General features: G+C 53.6%; 2 protein-coding genes and 4 non-coding genes across 7 annotated transcripts; 3 read left to right on the top strand and 3 right to left on the bottom strand.

Annotated features, from left to right (window-relative positions):
• Positions 1-499: 499 nt before the first annotated feature.
• On the top strand, positions 500-4,242 carry HES7 (hes family bHLH transcription factor 7). Of its 2 annotated transcripts, none has more exons than XM_075993930.1 (4): positions 500-857; positions 1,800-1,895; positions 2,470-2,557; positions 2,838-4,242. In XM_075993930.1, the coding sequence occupies exons 1-4, from the start codon at positions 816-818 to the stop codon at positions 3,287-3,289; spliced, it is 678 nt and encodes a 225-aa protein (XP_075850045.1). In that variant the 5' UTR covers positions 500-815; the 3' UTR covers positions 3,290-4,242. The 2 variants fall into 2 exon arrangements, with proteins under 2 accessions (XP_075850045.1, XP_075850044.1); XM_075993929.1 differs by having other exon boundaries at positions 2,470-2,552; positions 2,818-3,289.
• Positions 3,846-3,932, bottom strand: TRNAR-UCU (transfer RNA arginine (anticodon UCU)). The gene is given in 2 exon segments: positions 3,846-3,881; positions 3,896-3,932. It is a non-coding gene; the product is annotated as a tRNA-Arg (tRNA).
• Positions 4,243-4,433: 191 nt separating the features above from the next.
• On the top strand, positions 4,434-4,515 carry TRNAL-UAG (transfer RNA leucine (anticodon UAG)). Its single transcript has one exon. It is a non-coding gene; the product is annotated as a tRNA-Leu (tRNA).
• A 791-nt stretch (positions 4,516-5,306) lies between these two features.
• Positions 5,307-5,378, bottom strand: TRNAQ-CUG (transfer RNA glutamine (anticodon CUG)). The gene has a single exon. It is a non-coding gene; the product is annotated as a tRNA-Gln (tRNA).
• Positions 5,379-5,962: 584 nt separating this feature from the next.
• Positions 5,963-6,035, bottom strand: TRNAK-UUU (transfer RNA lysine (anticodon UUU)). Its single transcript has one exon. It is a non-coding gene; the product is annotated as a tRNA-Lys (tRNA).
• Positions 6,036-6,576: 541 nt separating this feature from the next.
• Positions 6,577-27,039, top strand: ALOXE3 (arachidonate epidermal lipoxygenase 3). Its single transcript, XM_012775676.2, has 15 exons — positions 6,577-7,357; positions 7,879-8,083; positions 9,090-9,171; positions 9,720-9,839; positions 10,897-11,022; positions 13,081-13,184; positions 13,706-13,878; positions 14,679-14,822; positions 14,910-15,113; positions 15,204-15,290; positions 15,723-15,892; positions 16,521-16,642; positions 21,496-21,596; positions 22,201-22,371; positions 26,167-27,039. Exons 1-15 carry the CDS (start codon positions 7,211-7,213, stop codon positions 26,344-26,346), a joined length of 2,136 nt encoding a protein of 711 aa, XP_012631130.2. The 5' UTR covers positions 6,577-7,210; the 3' UTR covers positions 26,347-27,039.
• Positions 27,040-27,900: the final 861 nt, after the last annotated feature.

Genomic DNA, 27,900 nt, shown 5'->3' with positions numbered 1-27,900 from the left:
CAAGGACTCGCTTCCTCTTCCTTGAAGTCCTCTCTGTTCCCCACCTCAGTCCAGCCATCCTCAAGCAGACTCTTTTCCCGGAGCACCTGCTTGGCTCTGCTTCTGTAATAGCTACTTGATGACACCTCGTCGTTTCCACTAGATGGTCCTGCGGAATAAGCGGGGCCTCTACTGCACGTCTCAGTATGAACCTCGGAGCCTAGACCAGCGCCCTGCACGCAAAGTGAGCCTGCAGAGGTCGGGGGACTTGCACAGGACGGACATGGAACAGAGCGCCTCTTCTACCTCCTGGCAGAGCCCCACTTAAGTCAGGCAGATCCACCCAGCACACTATTCTGAGTAGGAGGCAAATTTGGGGCAAGAAGGGAAGAAGTATAAAATTCAGCCTGGGGTCTGAGGGATGCTAACTTTTATTTCAGAGATAGTAAGGGTACAGTGAGCCTCCAAGAAAGCTTCAGTTCTGGGGGAACTGAGAACTTCGTCCTCAAAGGAGTTCTGTCCCAAATAACCTAATCTCCCTTTGCCCCTAATAGCCTCCTCCCTCCAGCTGGGTCCCGCCTCCTTATACAGCCTGATGGTCGGTAAACCAGTCTGTGTCTATTCGCCCCTCACTTCCCACACTCCCAGGCCGGTTCCTCTCCTTCTCCTCCCCCTTCACTCCTCCCCTTTCCGGGAGCCTCGTGCCGGGGTCCTAGCCAGGCGGAATCTGGGTGCTGAAGTGGGCGGGTCCGGGTCCTATCCCTCCTACCTGGCACCGCGGGCTATAAGGCCCCAGGCGAGCAGGGATCCGGTCCACACCAGGGTCCGGAGGAGCAATGGTCACCCGAGATCGAACTGAGAACAGGGATGGCCCCAAGGTGAGAGGCGGGAGGGGAGGAGGAGCAGAGGTCCCTGGTATGGCCAGGGGACCGGGCCCTGATACAATGGGTCAGGGGAGAGCCTGGGAATTGAGGGCTGGAAAAGGAGAGGTGCCAGGGGGGGCCCAAAGAGCCAGGAGCTGGAGAGGAAGCTACGAAATATGAAGAAGGCGACAAGGGTCAGAGCAATACCTGCGTGGGCAGCGGAAGCCTAGGTCTAGGGGCCTGGGTAATGGGGCTGGCACCTGGCGACCTGGAGGGTGTGGGAGGGGGCCGGAGTTTGAGTGGAATAAGCAATGAGCGGATGGAACCAGGGGAGGAGGATGGGGACAACAAGAGAAGACAGGCACTCGCTCCACGCGGGCTGTGAGCCGGAGCTGGTCCAATGTCCTCTTGTAGAGAAGGCCGCGGGGCGTTGGTTCCAGAGGCCAGAGGCCGGCTGTAAGATTTTAGGAACGAGTGGGGAAGCGTGACGGCCTAGAGGGTTTGAGAGAAAAGAGGAGGAGCGGTCGCGCTAGGTATCTCCCTTTCTACACTCAGGGCCGCCAGCTTTGAGCCCCGCACCGTGCGGCCCATGGGCTTGCGAGCAAAGAGGGTCCCCAAAGTTCTCCACTGAGACAGAGAGAGAGAGAGAGAGAGAGAGACTGCACGAGACCGAGACGTAGAGAGAAAAGAGGAGAAGGAGAGACACAGAGAGGGGAGGAGGGAGGACGAGACTCAGGAACATGCGGAAGACCCGGGAGAGAGAGGAGGCGAGCTGCAGAAACTGACTAGGGGCGTGGGGCGGGGGAGAGGAGAGGGACCGAGCAGGCCGGCTCTAGCCAATCTGGGGCCGGGGGAAGGGGTGGAAGCCCGGCTGTCCCCGCGGCGGGATCCGGCCGCCGGCGCGGCCGCGCTGAGTCTCAGTCCCGTCGGCCGCTCTCCCTTTCCTGCTGGGCACAGATGCTGAAGCCGCTGGTGGAGAAGCGGCGCCGGGACCGCATCAACCGCAGCCTGGAAGAGCTGAGGCTGCTGCTGCTGGAGCGGACCCGGGACCAGGTCAGTCCCTCTGCCAGCCCCGGACCCCCAAGCATCCCATGCCCGCGTCCCAGGGCTTTCCACTGGGGTGGGGACCTATGCTGGATTGGCGACCCTGGCCCGAGTCCCGCCCTTGGAATCCCATCCCAGACCCCCTCTGGCTCTCAGAACGCGATCTTCTTCGCCACCCCTCGGGTCTGTAAGTTTCACGCCTGGCTCTGTCAATTTCACTCCCCGGGTCGGTCAGTTTCACCTTTGGGTCTTTAAATGCCCCCTTCCCTTCCCCCACACCACTCGGGGCGGCCAGCGTCAGTTCTGCCGGGTGGTTAATTTCACTCCCTGGGCTGCCGTTTCACATCTCGTCCTCGCACGTCGCGCATCGGCTCCATCCCCTCGGGTGGGACAGTTTCGTCTCTGGGCGGGCCAGGACCGGCCGTGGTCACCCACTGCGCGTTCGGTCCTGCGTTCTGTGAGCAGCGCGTACTTGCGATCCCGGGAACCCCAGCTCCCGCATCCGCCCCTCTTCTTCCCCCTGCCACTTTCCCCCTCTCTCCCCACCCCTTTCTGTCTCTGCGCCCGCCCCTCCCGTCTGCAGAACCTCCGGAACCCGAAGCTGGAGAAAGCGGAGATCCTGGAGTTCGCCGTGGGCTACTTGAGGGAGCGAAGCCGGGTGGAGCCCCCGGGTACAGCGCGGGGGTGGGGCAGCGGAGGGCGGAGGGCAGTCTCGGCGGCTCGGGCCGGGGAAGACGGGCGGGCCCAGGCGGACGGTGGGCTTGGGGAGCGGCAGATCCTGCTCGGAGGCGAGGTTGCTAACACCCGCGCGTGTCTGTCTCTGTGTCTCCCTCACTCTCTCCTTCCACCTGGTTTCCTGTCTCTGTCTGTGCGCCTGTCCGGCCTCGGTATCTCTGCGCCCCGCCCCGCCCCTCACCCCTCCGGGCCCCTGCCCTGCCGCCGCGGCTCCAGGGGTTCCCCGGTCCCCAGCCCAGGACGCCGAGGCGCTCGCCAGCTGCTACCTGTCCGGCTTCCGCGAGTGCCTGCTCCGCTTGGCGGCCTTTGTGCACGACGCCAGCCCGGCCGCCCGCGCCCAGCTCTTCTCCGCGCTGCACGGCTACCTGCGCCCCAAACCGCCCCGGCCCGAGCCGGGAGAGCCGAGGCCTCCAGCGCCGCGCCCGCCGCTGGACCCCGCCGCACCCGCCCTCGGCCCCGCGCCGCACCGGCGCCCCGCAGTGCACCAGGGCCCCCCCAGCCCGCGCTGCGCATGGTCCCCACCCCTCTGCTCCCCTCGCGCCGGGGATGCCGGCGCGCCGGCGCCCCTCACCGGACTGCTGCCGCCACCGCCGCCGCCTCACAGACAAGACGGGGCGCCCAAGGCCCCGCCGCCCCCGCCGCCCGCTTTCTGGAGACCTTGGCCCTGAGCTTTGGTGGGGTGGAGGCGGGGGCTGGGGGTGGGGTAGAGACTCCAGCCGTGGGCAGCAGAGGGACCCGGGCGTCCGGGCGAGGAGGTGTTGGGGAGGGCGGCGGGGCGCGCGGGCTCAGCGCGCGGGTGAGATGTGGTCTATATTAGAGTATCTATATAAATATATATTTCCCTGGTTCCTGTCCCTTGTCCCTGACCCCCGCCCTTGGCGTCTAGGATTGTACCCTCTTTGCTCTCGGCCCAGTCCCAGTCCCTTTACAAGTCCCTAGTGCATGGAATAAAGTGGTTATTAAATCCCCGTGTGTCCCCGAGCCAGGGGCCTGCCTTTATCTCGACGTCCACGCCCACTTTCCCTTCCCTTCTGTCTCCCACCCCCAGTCCTGCTCTCCACGGCCCAAGCTCCGGGGCAGACAGGTAAGTAAAGAAGAGAGCAGAGCGGAGACTGAGGTTGGAACTGAAACCAGGAGGAAAACACAGATAGAGTAGGGGAAGAAGGGATGGGAACCTTGGAGAAAAAAATCGGATAAAAAGGAGAGAAAAAATTCAAATAAAATCGACTCTGGTGGGATTCGAACCCACAACCTTTGAATCGCTCTTTCGTCACTAGAAGTCCAATGCGCTATCCATTGCGCCACAGAGCCACCTCGCGAGCAATGGCATCCTGTGGCTTACCGATACTAGCATGGGAAAGGGGCATGGGCAGGGGGGGTGTGTGTGAGGGAATCGGGCGGGAAGTGTCACCGGCATGGGTTTGAATCTCAGAAGCCAGCTAGGTGGAGGGAGCAGGCGCAAAGCTTGTGAGCAAGCGCGCAAGAAACAGGGAGGAAAAGCAACCGAATATGAGCGAGTGAGCGAGTGCAGAGCTCCGGCTGCCTGCTTGGGGTGCTTCCAGCTCTGGCGCACCCCACTCCCAGATGTGGCCCCACCCAAATAAACATTTTTTGTTGTAAATTTCTGTGTGTCTCTGTTTCTTATGGTTTATCTTTTCTACCATCTGCTGCTATGCAGTCTAGAGTCTCGACGGTTTCCCATTCCTGGTATAAAAAATATGGAAAAGGACACCAATTTAACTGTATCATCTTTGCCCCACTTCTCCCTTCTAGTCTCTTAGGAGGACAATTGGGAGACCTTGCTTCCGTGCAGGTAGCGTGGCCGAGCGGTCTAAGGCGCTGGATTTAGGCTCCAGTCTCTTCGGAGGCGTGGGTTCGAATCCCACCGCTGCCAGGCAGGAGTTTTTCTCTTGGTCTGAGCTTTCCATAAGGGGTCATCTGGCATGTTCCTTTAATTTTATGAAGCCCCTACTAGTGGTTTCACCACAGTCTACCGTCTGTGGTCTTCCAGACAGATCGTACATTCCTCCCATGCTCAAATTAAGACTTGATAGAAAGTGCTGAAGAAATCTTTATTTCTTCATAAATGATCATGATCTCTATTATTTTTTTGAGGCAGAGTCTCGATCTGTTGCCCAGGCTAGAGTGCAGTGGCGTCAGCCTAGATCACAGCAACCTCAAACTCTTGGGCTCGAGCAATTCTGCCTCAGCCTCCCGAGTAGCTGGGACTACAGGCATGCGCCACCATGCGCAGCTAATTTTTTTTCTATATATTTTTAGTTGTCCAGCTAATTTTTTTCTATTTTTTACTAGAGACGGGGAGGGGGGGGTCTCACTCTTGCTCAGTCTGGTCTTGAACTAGTTGACCTCGAGCGATCCTCCTGCCTCGGCCTTCCAGAGTGCTAGGATTAGAGGCCTGAGCCACCACGCCCAGCCTCTGATCTCTATTTTAACATGTTTTCATAATACAATATTCTCATCTCAAAATTAGCCCAACCTCGAATATATTTAGGTGACTTACTGTATGTTCTTCTGGCAGTCCTAGATCCTCTTAACCGGTGAGAAAAGCTCAAAGACTTAGGGTCCTCATTCGCTTTTGTTTTTCAGATGCTCTCGCGTCACGAAAGAAACATGTTATTCGTGAAACCAACAATAAGACGTTCTGCGTGTGAGATTAAAACTTCAAGGTTCCACCGAGATTTGAACTCGGATCGCTGGATTCAGAGTCCAGAGTGCTAACCATTACACCATGGAACCCCCTTGTTCAAGCACCTTTCAGAGATTATATACATTACTATACTTTTGTATTCTGCACGTTTTTCTAATCCATTTATTTACAGAAAACAAGAAGAAACAAAAGAAAATCCCCTGTTGACTATGGTGAACACCACTATCAAGCACCTGAAATATAAATTGAGATGTACTGTCAACTTCTATACACATCGGATTTAGAAGACTTTGCATTAAAAAAAGACAAAATTTTATTAATAATTTTAAATATTGATTACATATTAAAATAAGACTTTGGAATATTGGGTCTTAAGTAAACAATAGTACTACATTTTATTTCACCTTTTTTTTGCATTTTAACGAAGCTACTAGAATGTTTATATTGGAAAACATGGCTTACATATGCACTACTCTAAAACATCTTTATTTCCCTCTCCTGTCATTCGCTGTACCTTTCGAAAAGTAGTTCCAGTTCCTGCCCCACTTATTATCATTTCCTTTTAAAACAGGTAGATGTGTTTTTGTTACTGTTTTCCATTGTTTTATTCGAAGGGGCACAATATATTAATTGTACTCAAAAGGTTAAAAAAAAAAAAAAAAAAAAAAGCATACGCCCGAACAGGGACTTGAACCCTGGACCCTCAGATTAAAAGTCTGATGCTCTACCGACTGAGCTATCCGGGCTCTTGCAAACGCAGTGCTCTCCTTTCTATAAGAGATTTTCGTAAACGGAAGTCCCAGCGGGCAAAACCGAGAGAGAACTGTGTCTGCGCAGACGATTCTGGCATAGAGTCAGAGCGAGCGAGAGAAGGCCGCCTGCTGCTGACTGCTCTTTTTTATTTTGCCTCTCTTCCTCAGAGGCCCCGCCGAGGCTGGGCCGCTGGGCTAGCGCGCCGCGGAGGCTGGAACTGTGCGGCGCCGGGACTGGCCGCGCGGGGCCGCTGCAGGCTACAGGCTTGCGTGGTACAGAGCTTCCTCCGCAGGCCCCGTGACCTAGATCCCGCACACCTCCGGCACCTGGCCCCCGCCTACCGTCCCGCAGGCCCAGGGAGGGCCTGGAGTGGAAAGAATGCCACAAGTGGCCTTCAGACGCTGTGCGCCCGGACTCCACTTCGGTTTCCCGGCCGGCCCTATTCCAAGGGGGAGACTGAGGTCGGGCGTGCCCAAGACCGGGGACAGACAGGGCCGGGCCTGGGGGAGATGGGTGTATGGGTGACAGGACACGTGTTCCTGACCACCTGCCGGGGCTGAAACGCGTGTGCGATTCACCAGCGTGTGACTGCGAGGTGTGTAGTCAAGTGCGGCTCACCTGTGTATAGTGATTCACACGGAGGATTCACGTGTAGGAATGCAGCTGCCTCGCGCTCAGTTCTGGCTGGGAGAGAAGGAGAAAAGGGTCTTGGGGGGAAGTTGGGGAGTGGGCGGACAAGGGTCCCAGGGCATCAGTCTGGCCCCTGACCAGGTGAAGGTCAGCGTCCCAATTGTACAGAGACACTGTATAATTATCCTCCCTGTCTCCACCTCAGCATCTAGTCCCTCCCTCCCCAGCGGGACCCAGGCTCCCGATATCCATCTGGGTGAGTCAGCCAGAGGGACCGGCTGTGCTAGAGGCAGGCAAACAAGTATTAGAGTGCAAACTGTGGGCGGGGAGAGGGAGCTCGAGTCTCCAGCGAAGAGCTTTGGAGACAGCCCAGGAGCACCCTGGAGAGAGCTGGGCCCTTTCTCAGGCCCACGCTGTCCCCCTACCCCCTAGGCCGCCCCCGCCCAAGTCCAGCCCTGCCGGACCTGCCGCTCCCCTCCTCCCGGCCGGCTGCTGCTGTGGCCAGTTTTGCCGGGGGCATCCCTCCCTCCCTTTCACCATGGCAGTGTACCGCCTGTGTGTGACCACTGGTCCCTACCTGATGGCCGGCACACTGGACAACATCTCCGTCACGCTGGTGGGGACGTGTGGTGAGAGCCCCAAGCAGCGGCTGGATCGGATTGGCAGGGACTTCACCGCTGGATCGGTGAGTACCAAGGAGAGGGAAGTGCGACTCTCAGAGGCAGGGCCTGCCTGCAGGGGACCCTGAAGGAGAGGAGGAGCACTCCTTCTGGACTCATCAAATCAGGATGCTGGCTCTGACCTCCTCAAGGTCCCTTTTGTGGTCCCTGAAACTCATCCTCAGAGAGCACTGAGCAGGGAGTGGGAAGATGCCCTCTGGCTTCCTAGCTCTTCCTATAATTGATGGTGGCCATTGGTATCCTCTTCTCTGGAGGGGACCTTCCTGCCTTCATCAGCCCCCAGGACTGTTTGCTGGTGGCCTACACAAGGGTTCCCCAATGCCCAAGGAGACTAGGGAAATCCACTAGCGCCCACTCTGCTCGCGCACCATGCATGGTGCCTGCTTCTACCTGGATACTCTTTGTAATTCCTACAAAGGCACCCTGTGGTTAGCAGCAGGCATAGGTGTAGACGCACACTGCAAGGTGCATGGACGGTCTTGGTGGTTCCCTGCCTCTCACCTGATTGCTGCCTCGGTCCCCTCAGGTACAGAAGTACAAGGTGCGCAGCTCGGCAGAGTTGGGCGAGCTCTTGCTGCTGCGCGTACACAAGGAGCGCTTCGCTTTCTTCCGCAAGGACTCCTGGTACTGCAGCCGCATCTGTGTCACCGCCCCGGATGGCACCGTCTCCCACTTCCCCTGCTATCAGTGGATTGAAGGCCACCGCACAATGGAGCTGAGGCCGGGAACAGGTGGGCCAGAGGCCAGGGCTGAACTGGACTGCAGGAGGCATCTTTTTGGGATTAGGGGTGGGAACTCTGGGCTCCCAGGTAGACGCTTTCTGAAAAAAGTGAGCCTCTCAAGCCTTGAAAATGCAAGGGCCTTCTAGGCAGTGTTTAGTCTCTGGAGACAGACAGACATGCGCACCATGTGGACAGGCACTGTCTCTCTCTCACACAAGCAGATGGCTTTCCACAGCCTCCCTCTGCATGGCCCCAGAGTGAATTCCTCTGGAGCCCAGAGAGGCATTAACCTTCCAGTTGAGTAATTGGACTTCAACAGGCGAGGAAGCCCTGAATGTTTAGAGAATGTGGCCAGAGAGGCCCTGTCCTCTAGTGCTAGTTTTTCGAGTGTGGGTGAAGTCCCTGGGAGGCGCTGTTAGGGTCCCTTGTGTAATCCATGGGGCCTTTCAAAGTCGCTGGGCTTGACTGCCTGCAGCCGCCAGCGCTGCCTGACCCAGAGAAGCAACCCTAGGGCCGCTCTGAGTGTCGAGATAAGTCTCAGGGATGAGAGATGAATATTCTAGGTCAAGGTGAGGCCAGTGAACATTATTACTCCACAGCCCGCAGTGAGCTCTTATAGACGTCACTGTGAACTCCCATCTATTACTATGGCACATCCATGCATAGCATCACAAAATGTATTTACTTATCAGTCGTTTATCAAGTGCTTGTTACGTACACAGTGCCAGGCTCGTGCTAGATGTGGGAATACAAAAAATGAACACGGCATGATTTCTGCCCTCGAGGAGTGCATAGTCTGGAAAGGAGACAAACATGCAAACAATTAGGAAGATTGTTATCAGGTTGTCTCACATCCCTTCTCCTGGTGAAATAAAAGAACACAGGGGTGCCCTCATGTGATTCACATGGATGTGGCTATGGGATTGGGCTCAAGGGTTGGGGGGTTCAGGCAAGGTTTACAAAATGTGTTGTTTGAAAAGAAGCTTATGCCAAGAGTAATTTTCATTCCCCACAGCAAGAACCATTTGTCAGGATTCCCTTCCCCTCCTCCTGGATCACAGGAATCGGGAGCTCCGAGCCCGACAAGAATGCTACCGGTGAGTGTGGCCTCGTCTGGCTTCTTCCCCAGCCTTTATTCTGACCTCAGCCTCCATCAGATTGTTCCTAACTCGAACCTCAGTTCCAACCTTGGGAGCCCAACTCCAATCAGGACTCTTATTTAAACCTAACCCTGCTTTAACAATGACCCTGAGTCAGAACCCACAATACCATTATTAACGATTGCCCCAATATCATCAGTGAGTTCATACGCAACCCCCAACATTCCCTGGTGAAATCCAGATCCCAATACCAGCAATGACCCTGGTGCTCACCAATCTCAGTCCACTCTCGCCTCACTCCCAAACCTGCCGTGATCTGAATCTCCACACAAACCCATCTCTAAACCAGTATGGGCACTAATGTCATCCTCAAAAATACCCTGATCTGAAGCCCAGTGCCTTCATGGAGAAAATTCCAGCGCTTTGTCTCCTGTCCAGAAAGTGGGTGGTTGTTGGCATTTTCATCTGAAGTCATGTCTTTAAAAGCTAAGACTTCTGTTTATCCCAAGCTTGACCTGCCACCTCTCACCTCTTTTCCTTGGAAGCTGGAAGATCTATGCTCCTGGCTTCCCCCGCATGGTGGATGTCAGCAGCTTTGAGGAGATGGAGTCAGACAAGAAGTTTGCCTTGACCAAGATGCCACCTCGTGCAGACCAGGGTGACAGGTGAGGACCAAGGCTTGGGAGGGAGGTGGATGGGGTGAAGTGGAGGGTCTGTTTGGAAGACGGGCCACTAGGAGCCTGGAAGGAGGGGTCAGGGTCTGTAATGAGTGCAGTTTCATTCAAGAGTCAGGGGGAGGCTGGGGGCGGTGGCTCACGCCTGTAATCCTAGCACTCTGGGAGGCTGAGGCAGGCAGATTACTCGAGGTCAGGAGTTTGAAACTAGCCTGAGCAAGAGCGAGACCCCGTCTCTACTAAAAGTAGAAAGATATTAATTGGCCAACTAATATATATAGAAAAAATTAGCCGGGCATGGTGGCGCATGCCTGTAGTCCCAGCTACTTGGGAGGCTGAGGCAGGAGGATTGCTTGAGCCCAGGAGTTTGAGGTTGCTGTGAGCTAGGCTGACGCCATGGCACTCACTCTAGCCTGGGCAACAAAGTGAGACTCTATCTCAAAAAAAAAAAAAAAAGAGTTAGGGTGAGGGCCAGGCCAGGCCACGCTAGGCTGGTGGCTCACGCCTGTAATCATAATAGCACTCTGGGAGGCTGAGGCAGGAGGATTGTTCAAGGTCAGGAGTTTGAAACCAGCCTGAGCAAGAGGAGACCCTGTCTCTACAAAAAAAGAAAAAAAAGAAAGAAAGAAAGAAAGAAATTGGCCAACTAAAAACATATAGAAAAATTAGCCGGGCATGGTGGTGCATGCCTGTAGTCCCAGCTACTTGGGAGGCTGAGGCAGAAGGATCGCTTGCGCCCAGGAGTTTTGAGGTTGCTGTGAGCTAGGCTGATGCCACGGCACTCTGGGCCTGGCAACAGAGTGAGACTCTGTCTCAAAAAAAAAAAAAAAAAAAAAGAGTCAGGGGGAGAGTAGACGAGGGATGGCCCTGAGGAGTCTGGCGGAGAGGACAAGAGTGAGGAGGTCATTTCAGGTCAGGAGCAGAGAGGGCAGGGGAGGAGCCAGGAGGGAGAGGAGACCCGGGGACCCTGAGGGAGGACAGAGGTAAGTATTAAGGGAGTGGACTTCAGGGCCCGCTGACTGGTTCCTGTCCTATTTCCCCCCCCCAGCAGTGGGAATCGATACCTGCCTGGCTTTCCCATGAAGATTGACATCCCTTCCCTGCTGCACATGGAGCCCAATATTCGATACTCTGTCACCAAGACGACCTCGCTGCTCCTCAATGCCATCCCTGCGTGAGACCATTGTCCTCTCTGCACTTCCACTCACGTCACCCTGCCCCTTTGATGCCCAGTCTCTGCCCTCAATCCCCCTCCCCAAGCCCAGTCCCTGCTCCCTGCCTCTAGTGTTCCCTCCTTCCCTCCCTCCAGGCCCTCCTCCCTGACCCCATCCCCCTTCCCTGACCCCAGTCCCCCCTCCCTGAGCACAGGTGACAGTGTCCCTGGACCTGTCACCCCTTGCCACCCTGCCTTTCCTCAGTGCCCACACTCTTCAGGGCACATCAGCATCTTTACATATCCTACCCGACTGACTGATTGCCACAGACCTCACTCTTCTCTGTTCCATTCCTTTTCCTTCGATTCAGCCTACCTAGCGAGTGCTTGTTATGGGCTGGGTATGTCAGAGCTGTAGTATAATGTGGATGATGTGCACCTACTGGTTTTACAATGTAATGCAGGGATTGGTGAGTGTTTTGTGAAAGATCCAAGATGTGTTTTGGGGGAGATCAAGCAATGCTTCACAAAGGAATTTGCTTCTGAGATGTGCCTAGAGGAACAGATAGATTTTATAGCAGGTGGAGACATAGGAGATGGCTTTCTAGGAGAGGCAGCTTACATGAAGCCCTGGAAATGGGGGAAAGCCAATTTAATTTCAAGCATTTTTTCCTTATTATAAAATAATGCTGCCAGGCACAGTAGCATGTGCTTGTAGTCCTAGCTACTCAGGAGGCTGAGAGGAGAGGACTGCTTGAGCCCAGAAGTTCCAGGCTGCTGTAAGCTATTATGCCTATGAATAGCCACTGCTCTCAAGCCTGGGCAACACTGCTAGACCCCATCTCTTAAAATAATAATAATAGGCCAGTTGCAGTCACTCATGCCTGTAATCCTAGCACTCCAGGAGGCCAAGGAAGAAGGATCTTTTGAGGCCAGGAGTTTGAGGCCAGCCTGGACAACATAGCAAGACCTCTGCCTCTATAAAAAAAAGTTATTAAAAAATTAGCTAGGCATGGTGGCATGCCCCTGTAGTCCTAGCTACCCAGGATGCTGAGGCAGGAGCATTGCTTGAGTCTAGGAGTTCAAAGTTACAGTGAGCTATGATGGTACCACTGCATTCCAGCGTGGGTGACAGAGCAAGACCCTATCTCTAAAAATATTAATACTCACTGTAAAAAATCCAGACAGTATAGACATCCACAAAAGTGAAAAGTGGTACATCCTTCAGTTTGCCAACCCCACTTATACCAGTCCAGGGTACAAAGTATATCTCTGGTTATGTTTGGTGAGCAGTCTTGTTTGGCCTTGCCTGGTGCCCAGGGTGGGAGAGAGGCTGGCAGGAACCAGCTGGTGGGGAGTTTCATGGGCTAGCCAGGTTTGGCAGGTGGGGCTTTGTTCTGCAGGCAGAGGGGAATATGACAAGATGGAAGCTTGTAGAAAGAAGGCCAAAGCACTAGTGAGGACGACTTGTCTGCATCATAAGGCCCACGTGTGCCACCCTTGTCCACATGTGTGATTATCCCTCCCAGGGATGGCTATATTTTATTTTATTTTATTTTATTTTATTTTATTTTATTTTTTTGAGACAGAGTCTCACTCTGTTGCCCATGCTAGAGGGCTGTGGCATCAGCCTAGCTCACAGCAACCTCAGACTCCTAGGCTCAAGCAATTCTCCTGCCTCAGCCTCCCAGGTAGCTGGGACTACAGGCATGCGCCACCATGCCGGCTAATTTTTTTTCTATATATTTTTAGTTGGCCAATTAATTTCTTTCTATTTTTAGTAGAGATGGGGTCTCACTCTTGCTCAGGCTGGTCTCGAACTCCTGAGCTCAAACAATCTGCCCACCTCGGCCTCCCAGAGTGCTAGGATTATAGGCGTGAGCCACCGACCCTGGCCTGGGATGGCTATATTTGAACCAGAGTCCCCCCAGGCTGCAGAGCCTCAACTGGGCACTAGACTTTTTCTCTGTGGACTGTCAGATACCTCTACTCTGGGGACTGACCCTCCAGGCTGAGAGCACAGTGGCTCCCAACAGATGGCAGACCCCACCCTCACCTTCCCCTCCTCTTCCCCCTCAGGTCCGTGGGCATGAAGCTTCGAGGGCTGCTAGACCGCAAGGGCTCCTGGAAGAAGCTGGATGACATTCGGAACATCTTTTGGTTCCATAAGACCTTCACTATAGGTGTGTAGAGCCAGGCAGAAGATGTCTGTCCTTTATCTTGGCTGGGAAAGGGCCTGCTCCCAGTGACCACAGGGAGACTGCTGGATTTGGGCAGAAAGGGCTCCTGGTTTCATGGTGGCATCTCCCAGTTTCCTCTCAGGGACCAAGCCACCTCCTCTGAAGAGGCCATGAGAAGCAGGGAGTGAAAACAGAGATACTCTGCTTGCCTGGAAGAGGGTCACAGTCATTTAGATGATGCTAATCCTGATCAAAAGGGGCACATGACTCTCTCTTCCCCTAGTCCTACCACTATGGGTTCCAGGCTTTGGGGTCAGAAAGGCTTAGGTTCGAATCCCTGCTCTACCACTCAACCGGGCAAGTCATTCCATCTCTCTGACCTTCAGTGTGCAGTATTACGTTGAAGATATAATTATACCTACCACCCAGGTTTGCTGAGACGAACACCTAATGGTAATGAGCAAAGGGCTTGGGAGGACCAGAAGTAGTTTTCAGACCAACTGGTCCCATCTCTTGCCCCCTAGAGTATGTCACAGAGCACTGGTGTGAGGACCACTTCTTCGGGTACCAATACCTGAATGGTGTCAATCCCGTCATGCTCCATTGCCTCTCCAGCTTGCCCAGCAAACTGCCAGTCACCAATGACATGGTGGCCCCCTTGCTGGGGCCAGGCACCTGCCTGCAGACAGAGCTAGAGGTAGGTGAGCAGTGGGCCTGATTAGTGGGGTTGCCATTGTGGACAAGGGGTGCATGTGGAGGGTAATGGGGAATGGCCTGGTCTGTGGCCTCACCCTCTGGGCAGCCCTGGGCCTGCATCTTTGAGTAGAGCAGATATGGATGAGGGCCAGTTGGGGCTTGGGAGGCTTTGTGGCCTGAGATGGGGCCTGTAGGAGGGGTGTGAATGAGCAGGGCAGCCACAGGGACAGTTGGGAGAAGGCCTCGCCCCTGTTCTTGGGCCTCCTAGGTCCTTGGTGCGGAGGCCCAAAGAAGGCTTCTTTAGGACAGACCAATGGCAGGGCCACCAGATATAGCAGGGACAATCGAGAGGAGGAGGAGCCTTGAGGGTGCCGGGTAGATGACGACCTGGGCTCTCTGGGACAGCCAAGCCCTCAGGCATTCTCCAGAAGGCTAGAGCTGTGGCTGGTTAACTCTCATCGGACGTTGATTTTGCTGTGTTGGGTGCTGGCAGGTCAGATCTCCAAGGGGATTCCATCTGAGTTGAGAGAGTAGGAAGGTCCAGGAATGGGGGGAGGAGGACAGGACGGTGGCCGGGAGGCCAGGTGAGAGGTTGCACAACCAGGGACTCAGTTGGACCTCATTCCGGACATTCTGGGAAGGGCGGGGTACCCAAGTTGGCCATTAGTGCAGGCACCAGGAATTTCGGAGGCCGGAACACGGGACCTTAGCTCCTCCCTGGGGTAGCAGTGAGCAGAGAACAGAGACGGAAGCGGAGCACGGGTTGAGATGGCACTCTAAGTCTCTGTGCACCTTCTCCAGAGGGGGAACATCTTCCTCGCGGACTACTGGGTCCTGGCGGAGGCCCCCACGCATTGCCTAAATGGTCGCCCCCAGTACGCCGCCGCCCCTCTCTGCCTGTTGTGGCTCAACCCCCAGGGGGCGCTGGTGCCCTTGGCCATCCAGGTGAGCCGCGGGGCAAGGCTTCGGAGGTGGGGGCCGTCAGGGAACTCACAGTCTTGAGCCCCAGCCCCTGATTACTCTCCGACGCAGCTCAGCCAGACCCCGGGGCCCGACAGCCCCATCTTTCTGCCCACGGACTCGGAATGGGACTGGTTGCTGGCCAAGACGTGGGTGCGCAACTCTGAGTTCCTGGTGCACGAGAACAACACGCACTTTTTGTGCACGCACTTGCTGTGCGAGGCCTTCGCCATGGCCACGTTGCGTCAGCTGCCGCTGTGCCATCCCATCTACAAGGTCCGTGCGACCCCGGGCCAGGACCAAAGGGAGCGGGGTCGGGGCCTCCTGCCCTGACCTTCGGCTCACGTGACCTCGCTCCGCTCGCAGCTCCTGCTTCCCCACACTCGCTACACACTGCAGGTGAACACCATCGCAAGGGCCACGCTGCTCAACCCTGAGGGCCTCGTGGACAAGGTGCGGCCTCCCCGCGAGGTCCCCGAGGCCTCGCCCGCCCGGTCCCGAGCCCCAGCCCCAAGCCCCGCCCCTCTCCGCCAGTCTCCGGTTTGCCCCGCCCCCGCCCGCCGGTCCCACCCACGGGTGTCACTCCCTCAGCCCGCGGTTCCACAGGCGGGGCATCCCCATCGTCAGCGCTACTGTCAGCTGACCCTGCGCCCAGCCGGGCTCCTGCCTCTCCGGCTTTCAGTTCATTCTTTTAATTACCCAATACCTAAGGATCGTCTCCTGTGCGCGTAATAGGGCCGCAACCCCGCACAGCCCGCATCAGGCAGGTCCCCATGGGTGTTAGATCCGTGGTCGTGGACTGCTTGATTAACCGAGTAAGCCCCTCCCTGGACCGAGTCTCTGCCCCCCCCCACCCCCGGGATCCGAGCTGTGCTGTGTCCTCAGGTCACGTCCATCGGGAGGCAAGGCCTTCTCTACCTCATGAGCACGGGTCTGGCCCACTTCACCTACACCAATTTCTGCCTTCCGGACAGCCTGCGGGCGCGCGGTGTCCTGGCCATCCCCAACTACCACTACCGAGACGACGGCCTCAAGATCTGGGCAGCCATTGAGAGGTGTGGGCCGGGACCCTGCAGCCACTCCAGCCCCACAGGGCCTCCTAGGCTAGGGCAGTGTGGGCCCCGGGCTCCTGCCGGCTGGGGCGCTTGGGGGTGGGGAGTCCAGGTGTTTTCCGACCCCAGCATAGATAATTCTCAAGGCTTTGAATTGGATTTGGGGTCCCTGTGAAATGGCTGGTAGCTGTGGTCTAGAAAGGGGCTGGGGTGTGTGAATGTAGTAGAAGGAGGGAAAGAAGGGGTGTTCGGAGGAGTCAGGGTGCCAGGGCTGGTGCACCAGCTAAACATGGGCAGGCGCTCCAGGCATGCTGGTCTTCCTTCCTCCTGGGTGCTGCGTGGGGAGGGGAAGGGGGCAGCATGAGCCAGACTCTCCTCTGTGTACCTCCCCTCAGGCCCCTGTGCAGGAAGGAGGCACAGAGCACCCATGACTCAGGAGTGGGGGTGGGGCTAAGGGGAAGCCTGGGCACTCAGGCTCCAACTGGATCCAGGGGTCCCCACTGAACCCCTGTGGATGCTCAGTGGACTCTGGCTGTCTGCCTCTCCCCAGCCTGAATGGTGTGGGCCTTGGTTTTCTGGAGAGGCCTGAGCCCAAGGTTACTCCAGTGGCACCAGCCTCTCTTTCCTGCAGCTTTGTCTCAGAAATCGTGGGCTACTATTATCCCAGCGAGGCCTCGGTGCAGCAGGACTCGGAGCTGCAGGCCTGGGTCGGCGAGATTTTTGCTCAGGCGTTTCTAGGCCGGGAGAGCTCAGGTATTTCCCCTCATCCCACCTGCCCCATAGGCTCTCATCCTGTACCCCCCACCTACCCCATTAATCAGTTCCTATTTATTGACCAGCCTCTGAAGTACATATATTATTGTCCCCACTTAGCAGATGAGGAAATAGGCACAGGGCTGGTGGCAGAGGCAGGATTCAGTGCCAGCTCCCATTGTCTCCAAAGCCCTTGCTTTCAACCACGGCACTGTGCCCCTCTTGTTCCTTGGCCTAAATAAGAGCCTGTCCATTCATTTCAGCTTGCTGGACTCTCCATGCACAGCATCATGCAATAGCAGCTATCACTGACTCCAAAGGATTCTAGCACCTTCTCTCATACCCTCTTGTAACTGTCCTGCCAGGTGGCCCTTCAAGCCACCCACTTCTCTTCCTTTGGCTTCAAATCTCTTCATGGGGTGAGTTGGTCTTGCTGCTACCTGAGTCTTTATTTACACTTGTCATCCAACCTTAACTCTCCCCTCTCTCTGGCACTACCTTAGAGGCCTCTGAGACCCACCAACACCAGGGCCCCCTCTTAGGCCACCTTTCCTTAACTTCAGTGCCCAGCAGATGTCCCAGACCACCCTCCTTTAAAGTCTTCCTTAGCTCCAGGGAGGATGCGTTCTTCTGCCCTTCCCACTTCTTCCTGAGTCTGGGCCATCTCTGCTTCCTAGCTGCTGGCTTGTCCTGGGTCTCTGACTCCTCTCTCTACCCTTCTCTAATTGAATTAGCCTTTCCCCCCTTCTTTCTCCTCTATAGCTGATTCCCAGACTTGGAAATCCCCCAAGCATTCACTCCCTGAAGGACTTTTCTTTTTGGTGTCTCATTGTCGCCCGTAAGACCAGCACATGAAAACTCTATGTCATCCCTCTATAGAATGACACCTGGTCTTGCCCAGGTTACATACCCTGTTGCTACTCTGTGTTGCCTACTTACCTAGTGCCACTGTATCGTGCAGTTTGTATTCCAGGCACTCAAAAACATAGAAGAGCCCTCTATATCTGGTGCAGTAGAAGAAAAGGAAAAGCTCAAAGTGGCACAAATGTCCGTCTTTCAGTTTCCCCAGCCCTGGCCTGGGATTTCTCTCAGCAGACAGATGGCTTTTAGCTGACTTCTGGAGTCCACCCAGACGGGTTCCTCTCTGGGTAGACCCAGGGAGGAGGGAGGATCTCAGGTCACTTCCAAATAGAATAAGTTGCTATTGCAGCCCTACTTGTAATAGGCTTGGAAGATTTTCTTTTTTCTTTTTTTTTTTTTTTTGAGACAGAGTCTCGCTTGTTGCCCAGGCTAGAGTGAGTGCCGTGGCGTCAGCCTAGCTCACAGCAACCTCAAACTCCTGGGCTCAAGCAATCCTGCTGCCTCAGCCTCCCAAGTAGCTGGGACTACAGGCATGCGCCACCATGCCCGGCTAATTTTATATATATATTAGTTGGCCAATTAATTTCTTTCTATTTATAGTAGAGACGGGGGTCTCGCTCTTGCTCAGGCTGGTTTCGAACTCCTGACCTCGAGCAATCCGCCCGCCTCAGCCTCCCAGAGTGCTAGGATTACAGGTGTGAGCCACCACGCCCGGCTGGAAGATTTTCTTTATAAACAAAAATGTTCAAACACAGAAAAGTAGAGAGTACAGTGAACACCTACCACCAGATTCAACTATTGCCAACATTTTGCCATATTTGATTAATCTGTTGTTTTTGTTTATGGCTGAAGCCTTTTAAAGTAAATTCCAGTCATCGTATTTCATCAATATACATCTTAAAAACTGGAATTTTTCTACACAATCACAATATTGTTTTCACACTGAACAAAACTGACGACAATCTCCAATGGCACCCTCATATCTAGTCCATATTCAAGTTTCTCCACTTGTGACCCATTTCCCCCCAGCTGGTCCTGTTGATTCAGGAGCAGGTCGAAGACTGCATGGTGCATTTTTAAAATTTCAACTTGAAAGTCTCTCTTAATTTAGAACAACTCCTCTCTCCTCTGCTTTCTAAAATCACACGATATAGACTTATCGCGGAGCCAAGACTAGTTGTTCTGCAGAATATCTCATTTTCTGAATTTATCTCATTGCTTCCTCATGCTGTCATTCATCTTGTTCCTCTATCTCCTGTGTTTTTTGTAAACCAGAAGTAATATCTGAAGGTTAGACATTTTTTGCTAAGAATGCTGTGTCCTCCGCATTGTATCATATTGGGACGCACATAATATCAGGTTGTCTCGCTATTAGTGATGCCGAGACTGGTATATGGGTTAAGGTGGTGACAGCCAGATCTCTTTTGGGCTTTTTAAAGGTTGACATTTCCCTGTGTTTTGCAAGCCTACTGTTAATTATGAGCATTCCTGATCCACTCCCCTCGGGCAGCTGTTTCATATTTGAGGGTGTCTGTTTCCTATTTAAGACTCAGAGGTGGATCTAATTACTATTGGTTCACCTTGATTCCCTTCTCCTATCCTAATTTATTAAACTTGTCTCTGTTTTAATACACCAGTTGACAACAGCTCTTTTAACCAGTACAAGCTCACTCTACATTCATATACAATATTTAATGGCAAAACACATTCATCAACCTCAGTCTGATTTTGGCTTCCATATTCCAAGGGAAAAAAAAACCGAACAAACACTATGAACTACAGAAAAATCCCTATAGATAATCTGACTCCTGCTTTACTTTTCTATTCCCAGCCTCCAAGGTTAGACAGTCAGCCACAAACAGGACATTCAGAAAATTCCCACACATTCCCAGCCGATGCCCAGCCCTTCTCCCAACCTCTCTGTCTGTGAGCTGTTGCATCAGCCTCTCTCCAGTCAGCCTGACTCCAAACCTTGAGCCCTCTTTGACTCACATTCTCTCTTTGTCTTCCTACATCCAGTTGGGTGGCTAATCCCTATTGTCCCTATCATTCCCATTGTCACCACCCTAGTCCTAGTCCTCTTCACAGTGCTCCTGCATGGTGGCAGCTGCTTCTCAACCAGACCCACCCCTCCCAGCCTCTCGTTGCTTGCCCGCCAAGTCTGCCACCCTGCTAATCCTCTGAAATGCTGCCCAGAGACCGCATGACCTTACACTCCACTGCAGCCTCGCCTCCGATTAGGTCCCCTCCCTGTCCCCTCACCTTGCTTATGCCCCATGCCTTCCCACTCTGGCTTCTTGGCCTCTCCTGCATTTGCTTCATTCAACCAATAATCACTGGGCCCTGAATATTAGGTACTGTTGTAGGTGCTGGGGTTTAGCAGCGAACAAGACAGACAAAAATCCTGGCCTTCATGGCGCTTGGCACTCTTTTCGGGGGACACGGAAAACTGACAAACAAACATGTCAGGTGCTTGTGCATGCTAAGAAGAATAGCGACACAGCATGGGGCTGTGGCATGTCGAGGTAGGGAGATATTCCAGATAGGTGGTCGGGCCGCCTCCCTGGGGAGCCGCTGCTTGAGTAGGGACTGGAGGAAGCGGAGCTAGCTGTGCAGGTGACTGGGCTAAGAGGGGCAGGTGGAGGTGGAGGCGGACTGCGAGCAGAGGCCCTGAGGTCTGAGCATGCTGGCGTGTTTGAGGAGCACCAGGAAGGCCTGTGTGGCTGGAGTGGAGTAAGTGAGATGGAGGAAAGTCCAGAAGTAGTGAATTCAGAGAAGGAGCCAGATCATGTAGGGCCATGGTGAGGCGAGTGAGGTGGGAAGCCCTTAGAGGTTTTTAGCGAACAGTGACACAATCTGATTTATGACCGTAAGGGATCACTGTGGCTGTCATGTCAAGAGCAGGCTGTAAGGGACAAGGGTGGAAACTACAGGATTCCTTGGGAGGGAGGTGATGGAGACTGGGTGGTGGTGGAGGGTGAGGTATTGAGGCGAGACTGGCTTCTGGAAGTCTCCCATGCTGGTACTTGCGGGATTAGATTAAAGAGGCGGAGTGCACTGATTTTGGCCTAAACCAGATAAAAAGCACTGAAGTGGAACCCCTGTGGGGGGGACGGGGAGGGGAGCGCGTGGGGTAGGGAGCAGAGCAGTTGGTCTTGCAGATAGATGTTCAGCTCGCGGTGTCTCGTAGACACTCATGTGGACATGTCAGGGAAGCAGCTGCAGGTTCATGCCCGCTGCTGAGTCCGGACTTCAGGAGCCAGGCACAGCCAGGGATGTGAAGCTGGGAGCTGTCGGCAGTGGGAGTCAGTTAAAGCTGTGGGCTTGGGTGATGCTAGTGAGCTACGGAGGGAGGAAGAAGGAGGACTGAGCCTGGGAGTGCTCTCCTCTCTCGCCTTTTCCCATTCAAAGCTCACCCACCCTTCAGCTCGAGCAGACCTTTCTTGTCCTGTAGGAGGTCCCCACAGCCCCTCTGACCCTGGTGCCCATGTCTGTCCTACTTGCCCTGTCCTCAAAGAGCCAGGCGCTGGCCTTGGGTGCTCCCTTCTGCTTCCGTCACGGCAACCTCTGTGGTCCTCTGTCTCTGCCGCTAAGCCCAGCAGAGGATGGTCTGCTACTGGGTGCTTGGACAGACACATCTTGGTGAAGTGGGTAGAAGTAAATAAGTGCTAACATGGGCTGCAGACTGGAGTGCCTTGGAGGTCAGGGAGAGGCAGTGTGGCGCTTGGCTTGAGCTTAGCTCCGTCCTGGCACCTGCCTGCCAGGCACCTCCTGGCCTGATCCCAGCTCCCACTCCTATCCTGCCCCCCTTCAGAGACCACAGACCTTGGTGATGTCCATCCGTCACTTTAGCTTAACCCTGCTCTTAGTCTTAAGACAGTCGTGGCCAAACGTTCAGCCCTTACGTCCTCACTTTCCCACTGTGGTGAGCCCCAGCCCCGAGCTGCCCCTCGGAATCCATCCACACCCTCTCTCCTCCTCCCCACGCCCAGGCTTCCCAAGCAGGCTGTGCACCCCAGGAGAGCTGGTGAAGTTCCTCACTGCAATCATCTTCAACTGCTCCGCCCAGCACGCCGCTGTCAACAGCGGGCAGGTGAGGCTGCAGAGGGCAGGCCTGGGGGCAACGGGCCGCAGCAGTGGGCTTGAGCTCAGGTCGAGAGCTTGGGTGGGTCAGGGTTGGGGTGGGTCTGTGGTTAGGCTTGGGCTTGGAGTGGCTACTGGGTGGAGTGAGGGGCTGGCCTCAGGTGATGCCTGGGTGGGGCTGGGCCCAGTTGTAATGGCCACTCATGTTGACGTTACCTTGGGAGGACTTAGGGGCTCCTGTCATGGGTAGAACCCTGCAAGGTGGAGTATCAGGTTGCTCCGTGTGGCGTGCCAGCCCAAGGCCCTTTGCTAGGATTACCTGCACTCTGAGTCCTGGTGACTCACTCCACCCAGTCCTGGAACGGACTGGGTGGGGAGTGACAAGGAATGAGCTGGGCTCCTGCCCTACTTCTGGGACTTTCCACCCTCTACCCCCTCTCTTCCCTTTCCACAATCCCCTCACTTCCCAACTGCAAGACCTGGGATGGTGGAGGTGGGGGCAGGGGTGGTGGAGGTGGGGGCAGGGGTGGTGGAGGTAGGGGCAGGGACGGTGACAAGGGAGCTGGTCCTCCCCCTCTGGCCGGCTGACTCAGCTGGGGTGGGGGTCTCCACAGCATGACTTTGGGGCTTGGATGCCCAATGCTCCATCTTCCATGAGGCAGCCCCCACCCCAGACTAAAGGGACCACCACTCTGAAGAGCTACCTAGACACCCTCCCGGAAGTGAACATCACCTGTAACAACCTTCTCCTCTTCTGGCTCGTCAGCCAAGAGCCCAAGGACCAGGTGTGTTGGGGGGATGTCAAAGGGGGAAGGGTTTTGCAGGGCCTGGGAAGTGGGGGTGGTGATGGCAGTTCTGGGGTTCTTGAGGACTGACCGCCAAGGTTTATGCCCACTGCTGAGCTGTTTGGGTTCTTCAGTTGATAATTGACCCCAAAAGACATCTATGGAAGCAGATACCAGTTTAGGGGCTGGGTCACAACTTCCATCCAATTCACAAGTTTACCAGTCTGTCCATCCATTCATCCAACCCTTCATCAACTACTCACATATTCATCCAAACATTTGGCAAACAGTTTTTGAGTACTTTTCCTGTGTCAGCTTAGCACTGGGCTCAGGCATATGAAGTCGAGTGAGATCTTCCTGCCTTCAGAAAGCCTGTGGTGGCCAGGCGCGGTGGCTCACACCTGTAACCCTAGCTCTCTGGGAGGCCGAGGCGGGCGGATCGTTTGAGTTCAGGAGTTCGAAACCAACCTGAGCAAGAGCGAGACCCTGTCTCTACTATAAATAGAAAGAAATTAATTGGCCAACTAATATATATAGAAAAAATTAGCCGGGCATGGTGGCGCATGCCTGTAGTCCCAGCTACTCGGGAGGCTGAGGCAGCAGGATCGCTTGAGCCCAGGAGTTTGAGGTTGCTATGAGCTAGGCTGACGCCACGGCACTCACTCTAGCCTGGGCAACAGAGTGAGACTCTGTCTCAAAAAAAAAAAAAAAAAAAAAAAAAAGCCTGTGGCCTAGTTGAGGAGACATACAGGCAGTACAGTTCTGTAGAAATGACTTATATATTAATTCCTCCATTCAACACCCACAGTGTGCCAGACACTGCTATGTGTAGCTATGAACCTTGTCCTTATGAGCTTACAGTCCAGTGATAGAGGTAAGAGCAGGGCCCCGTGGAACCTTACTGGGTCTGTCTGGGGGAACCCAGGAAGGCTTCCTGGAGGAAGTGACATCTAAGCTGAAACCTGTGGGACAAGTAGGAGTTTGGCAGACAAAGAAGTGGCAGGGTTAGTTTCTAGGTAGAGGGAAGGACAGGACCACGGAGTGAAGGCAAGGGTTTCCAGGTGTGTTTGTGGGGTCACAAACGGTTCAGTGCGCGGAGGCAGCGGGGTGGAGAGGCAGGTGGAGAGGGGGTCTGTCTGCACAGTGTCATTCAGAGGAGAATCGGGAGCGTCTCAAGAATTTCAAGCTGGAGGTGATGTGGGTCAATTTGTTCTGGCAAGGGCGCTCCCGTAGCTGTGTGAATGGGTGGAGGGGGTGATTTTGGAGGCAGGAGGACAGAGGGGAGGCAGGTCTGTAGTTTAGGCCTAGGAGCCACCCTTTAGTGACCAGTTCCCATCATCTCTGTTTCCACATTGTGCCACCAGTCACACTCCTACCTGACTTGTCTTACTCACAAGTTCTCTGGCAGGTGAATATCCTCATTTCTCATGTTTGAGTCTGTTCGGTGTTAGAGAGATTGCAGATGTTTCCTGGGAAGGCAGGAACTTGTCCGTGGGTCCTGCCCCTTTCTGGTCCCAAAGGGATGAGGGATGAGTAGGCGAGACGATGGGGGTGGGGGCTCTCCCCTTGTAATCCTGTAAGAGTTAGACCTGGAAACTTATAATGACAGTACTAAAGGCAGGTGTCACTTACTGAGGCTCTCTCATGGCTCAGTCATTAAACCAGGTACTTTGCATATGCTATTTTAAAATACAGATCAAACAAGTAGCTATATTTAAAATACTTAGTACAGTGCTGACATACATGTTCAATAAATGGTAGTTCCATTTTATAGAGGAGAAAACTGAGGTTCAGAGAAATCAAGCAACTTGCTCAACATCACATCGACAGTAAGTAGGCTGTGAATCCAGCAGTCCTAGTTCTACACTATAGTTTTAGAAATTAGATGCCAATTTGGTAAGTGAGACTTAAACCTGGTTCTTTGAAAAAAATCAGTAAAATAAAGCTTTAGACATGCTAATCAAGAAAAAAAGAGAGAGGGAAGTACACAACATTAGAAATGGGAAAGGCATTCAGCCACAAATACAGAGAAGATTTTTAAAATCATAAGAAAATACTGCTTATAGTTTTATGCAAGCAGATTTATAAATCTAGAAATGAATGATTTTCTAGGAAAACATAAACAGCCAAAACTTAACTCCAGAAGAGATGAAAACCATACACAAATGTAATAAAAGGTTGTAAAAGATCTGATCCTTTTAAACTTTCAAGGAACAAGTTAATTCCCTAGTCACTTATACTGCTTGAAAGCACAGAAAAAGGTTGAAGCTTTACAAATCATTTCACTGGGTTATAGAACCCTGATACCCACACCTGGCAAAGGGTTAAGATGGGGTTTGTGTACAGGGCTGCAGTCCTAGATCCACACTTACGATCTCTGTGACATATCAGATATGGATTAGTAATTTGGCCTCCCTAAGCCTCAATTTCCTTATCTTTAAAGTGGGAATGAAAAGTACCTGTCTCAAGGGGTGTTGTATGGTTGTTATGGCCCCGTGTAATGTGCTTATGTGTTAGCTGTTGTTAAGAAAATAAAATTATAAACTTGTTCCACTTGGCTGTAATAATCTCAAAAGTTTATCAGCCAATGAAGGCCAATAGTGAATGGTAAAATAATAATATACTATGACAAAGTCTAGTTTATGGAATGAAAGGAATGAAAGGTTGGTTCAACCTTATGAAATCTAGTGATATAATTCCTTACGTCAATAAAGAAGCATACCATATAATCATCTCATATATGCTGAAAAGGCATTTGATAAACGTGAACATCTATTACTAATAAAAACTCAGTGTAAAATGAAACCCCCTTAAGGAATCATTACAATAAAAAGTATATTTCAGAAAACAAGAGAAAACACTGTATTTATGATCAAACAATAGAGGTCTACTCATTAAAGTCAGAGACAAGAAAATGTCCATTCTTACTGCTGTTACTTACTACTGATCTGAAGGGCTTTGCCAATGCAATAAAACAAGCAAAGTAATTTTTAAACAGTATTGTTATATATCAGTTATATTGTATGAAGGTTGTACTAGGTAGGAAGCTGTGCTAGCTAGGAGGCTGGGCCCTTGCGTTGTCATGGTGAACTGGTTGTGTATTGTGATAATTGAGGGAGGGATAGTCCTGTACACAGGATTACATTGACTGACGTTCATTGTGATAGTTCTTGATTGTGATTGGCCATGCTATAAAGTGTAATAGTGTATGGTGATGGCAATTGTGTTGGAAAAATTCCATCATGTTGGTTGATTGTGAAGATGCCTCAGAACCAGGATGCTGATTGTCTTGAATTTTGTGAAATCGTGAGGGTAATAGGTGTTTTCTTAGGTATATTTGCTGAAGGCTGTTTATGTTGATCTCAGCTGTGTGATGAATGTGGTTGCGTTCTTTTAGTTCTTTGAGCAGTGGATCAGGCACTGGAAGGAATCTTTAAAGATTTTCTAGTTCAACCTATTTACTTTCAGATGCAGGAGCTGAGTCTCAAAGAGTCAAAGTAACAGGCGGAGGGTTACCAGCAGAGGGAGCCCTGAATTTAGGATGGCTGGCTCCCGAGAGTCACATCCTGCCCCAACAGCGTGTGGGCTTGGGGCGTTGGAGGGCTGTTCTGTGTCAGGCTGCACGGAACGGTGGTTTGGGGTCCTGGTTTGCCCCCAAACTGGGGGTGTTTACAATGGCTGCAGCTGGGTCGTGTTTGAGATGCCACCGTGACTCTGTTTGTGTGCGCATAGGATCCTTCATTATTCCCATCCCATCCTGAACATTATCCCGACCTCTCACCTGATTTTCCCCAGAGGCCCCTGGGCACCTACCCAGACGAGCACTTCACAGAGGAGGCCCCGCGGCGGAGCATCGCCGCCTTCCAGAGCCGCCTGGCCCAGATCTCGAGGGACATCCGGGAGCGGAACCAGAGCCTGGCGCTGCCCTACACCTACCTGGACCCTCCCCTCATCGAGAACAGCGTCTCCATTTAAGCCCCTCCTCATACGACCCCAAAAGAAAGGAGGGTCCAGGCATGAGCAGGGCAGCTTCTCAGGGTCCTCCAGACCCTCCCATCCTTAGTTCTCAGCCAGCCTGAACCTTCTTTTCCACATCCGGGGAACTGTTGCAGCCAAGGTGGCTCCGGCATCACAGGGACTGGGCCAGAGCTGGGAGGGACGAGTACAGCAGTGTCCGGGGTGAGAAGCCGCTGTCTAAAGTCAAATGCACAATTGGCCCTCCCAAAGGAAGGAGCCCTTCGCCCTTTGCCCTACTCTGGGCAGCTCCTGTCCCAGCCTCTTGTGGGATCTGTCTCCTACCATTGGGATGCCAGCTCGGGTTTCTGAGCTCGCCTTCCTAGCCCTCCCCATCTCCAAACTCTTTCTCCCACCATGCCTTTTGCTTTCCCTTTCCTCAAGCCTAACACCAACCAACCCAGCTTTCTTCTCTGGAAGAGCCTGGAAACAGGGCTTGCAGGTGTGTGCCTGGATCTGACACATGGTCCCCTTTGCCCTCAGCAGCCCAGCTTACCTGGACCTCTAGCTGCAGTTCTTGGGGACAGGCTTCCTGGCCTGTGCACAAATGTGGGGATCCCTCTCCAGCGCTCTGATCCCACCTCTCTACCCAACTCTAATCCCATTTTTTTCTTTTTGTTCTTGAGCTCAGTGAATTCAATAAAAACCAACGCATTCGGCTCCCATTTCATTTTTATGTTGTGTGTGTGCTTGGGGCAGGCGGGGGTGGAGGTGTCAGGGGATGGCACATGTAGGAAGCAGCAGTGAGTCCATCCACGGATCAAATATTCCGGAGACAGGAAGCCTCCCAGCTCAATCCACCAGCCAGCCGGCCCCGTATTCCTGCTGTTGCCTCCCAGAGCGGGTCATCTGGAGGTGAAGGAATGTCTGGACTCAAGGGGCTGGACTCAAGGGAAAAAGTAGGTATTTTGCAAAGCCTGAGTCTGGCTGCTGGGTGTGGTAGTTGTTAATGTTGCCACTGACATCCGGTTCTGCTCCTGGATGCACAGAAGACTCAGCCTCTGTCCCTCTTATGGATGGGTGGAGTCACCAGGTGGGTTTTGGCCGAGTTACGAGCAGCAGTGATGCTGGTCACCTGCAGGCTGGCATGGAGGGCCCCAGAGTTCTCTTCTCTCTGCCTCTCCATTCTGGAAGCCCGTGTTGACGTGGCACTCGCCAGTGTGTCTGAGGGACCAGGGCAGAGGCCCCTGCTCACTGAGTCGGATGTGGAACTGAGCGAGAAATAAACTTTTGTTGGGTGAAGCCGTTGCTATTTGGGGAGTGTTTGTTATTGCAGCGTAATCTGGCTTATCCCGACCAAATGGGCGCAAATCTGGGGCGTCTGGTTTTCTCCATTCCAGCCCCCCAGCCCTTAGAAACAGAGACTTGTGCAGCCCTCACGTCAGTCACCCCCCCCCCCCCGTCTCCTCTCTCTGCAGCCACCGACCCCTTCCTGGTGTCCTACTTCCCTAGACCTCAGATCCAGCCCACCTAGCCTCCTCTGCCACCCGAGTCAAATTCTGGGCCTGACCAAAC

Source organism: Microcebus murinus, chromosome 18 (genome assembly GCF_040939455.1).
Source record: "Microcebus murinus isolate Inina chromosome 18, M.murinus_Inina_mat1.0, whole genome shotgun sequence".
Lineage (NCBI taxonomy): Eukaryota > Metazoa > Chordata > Mammalia > Primates > Cheirogaleidae > Microcebus > Microcebus murinus.
The sequence above is the reverse complement of the archived record's forward strand: the minus strand, read 5'-3'. Positions and strand labels throughout refer to the sequence as shown.

Excerpts from the sequence above, each read along its gene's own strand:
- HES7 (XM_075993929.1), top strand. The coding sequence starts at position 816 with ATGGTCACCCGAGATCGAACTGAGAACAGGGATGGCCCCAAG. Across the intron at positions 858-1,799 it reads AGAACAGGGATGGCCCCAAG|ATGCTGAAGCCGCTGGTGGA; the intron begins GTGAGAGGCGGG and ends TGCTGGGCACAG. Across the intron at positions 2,553-2,817 it reads GAGCGAAGCCGGGTGGAGCC|CCCTGCCGCCGCGGCTCCAG; the intron begins CCCGGGTACAGC and ends TCCGGGCCCCTG.
- ALOXE3 (XM_012775676.2), top strand. The coding sequence starts at position 7,211 with ATGGCAGTGTACCGCCTGTGTGTGACCACTGGTCCCTACCTGATGGCC. Across the intron at positions 7,358-7,878 it reads GGGACTTCACCGCTGGATCG|GTACAGAAGTACAAGGTGCG; the intron begins GTGAGTACCAAG and ends CGGTCCCCTCAG. Across the intron at positions 15,291-15,722 it reads CTGAGGGCCTCGTGGACAAG|GTCACGTCCATCGGGAGGCA; the intron begins GTGCGGCCTCCC and ends CTGTGTCCTCAG.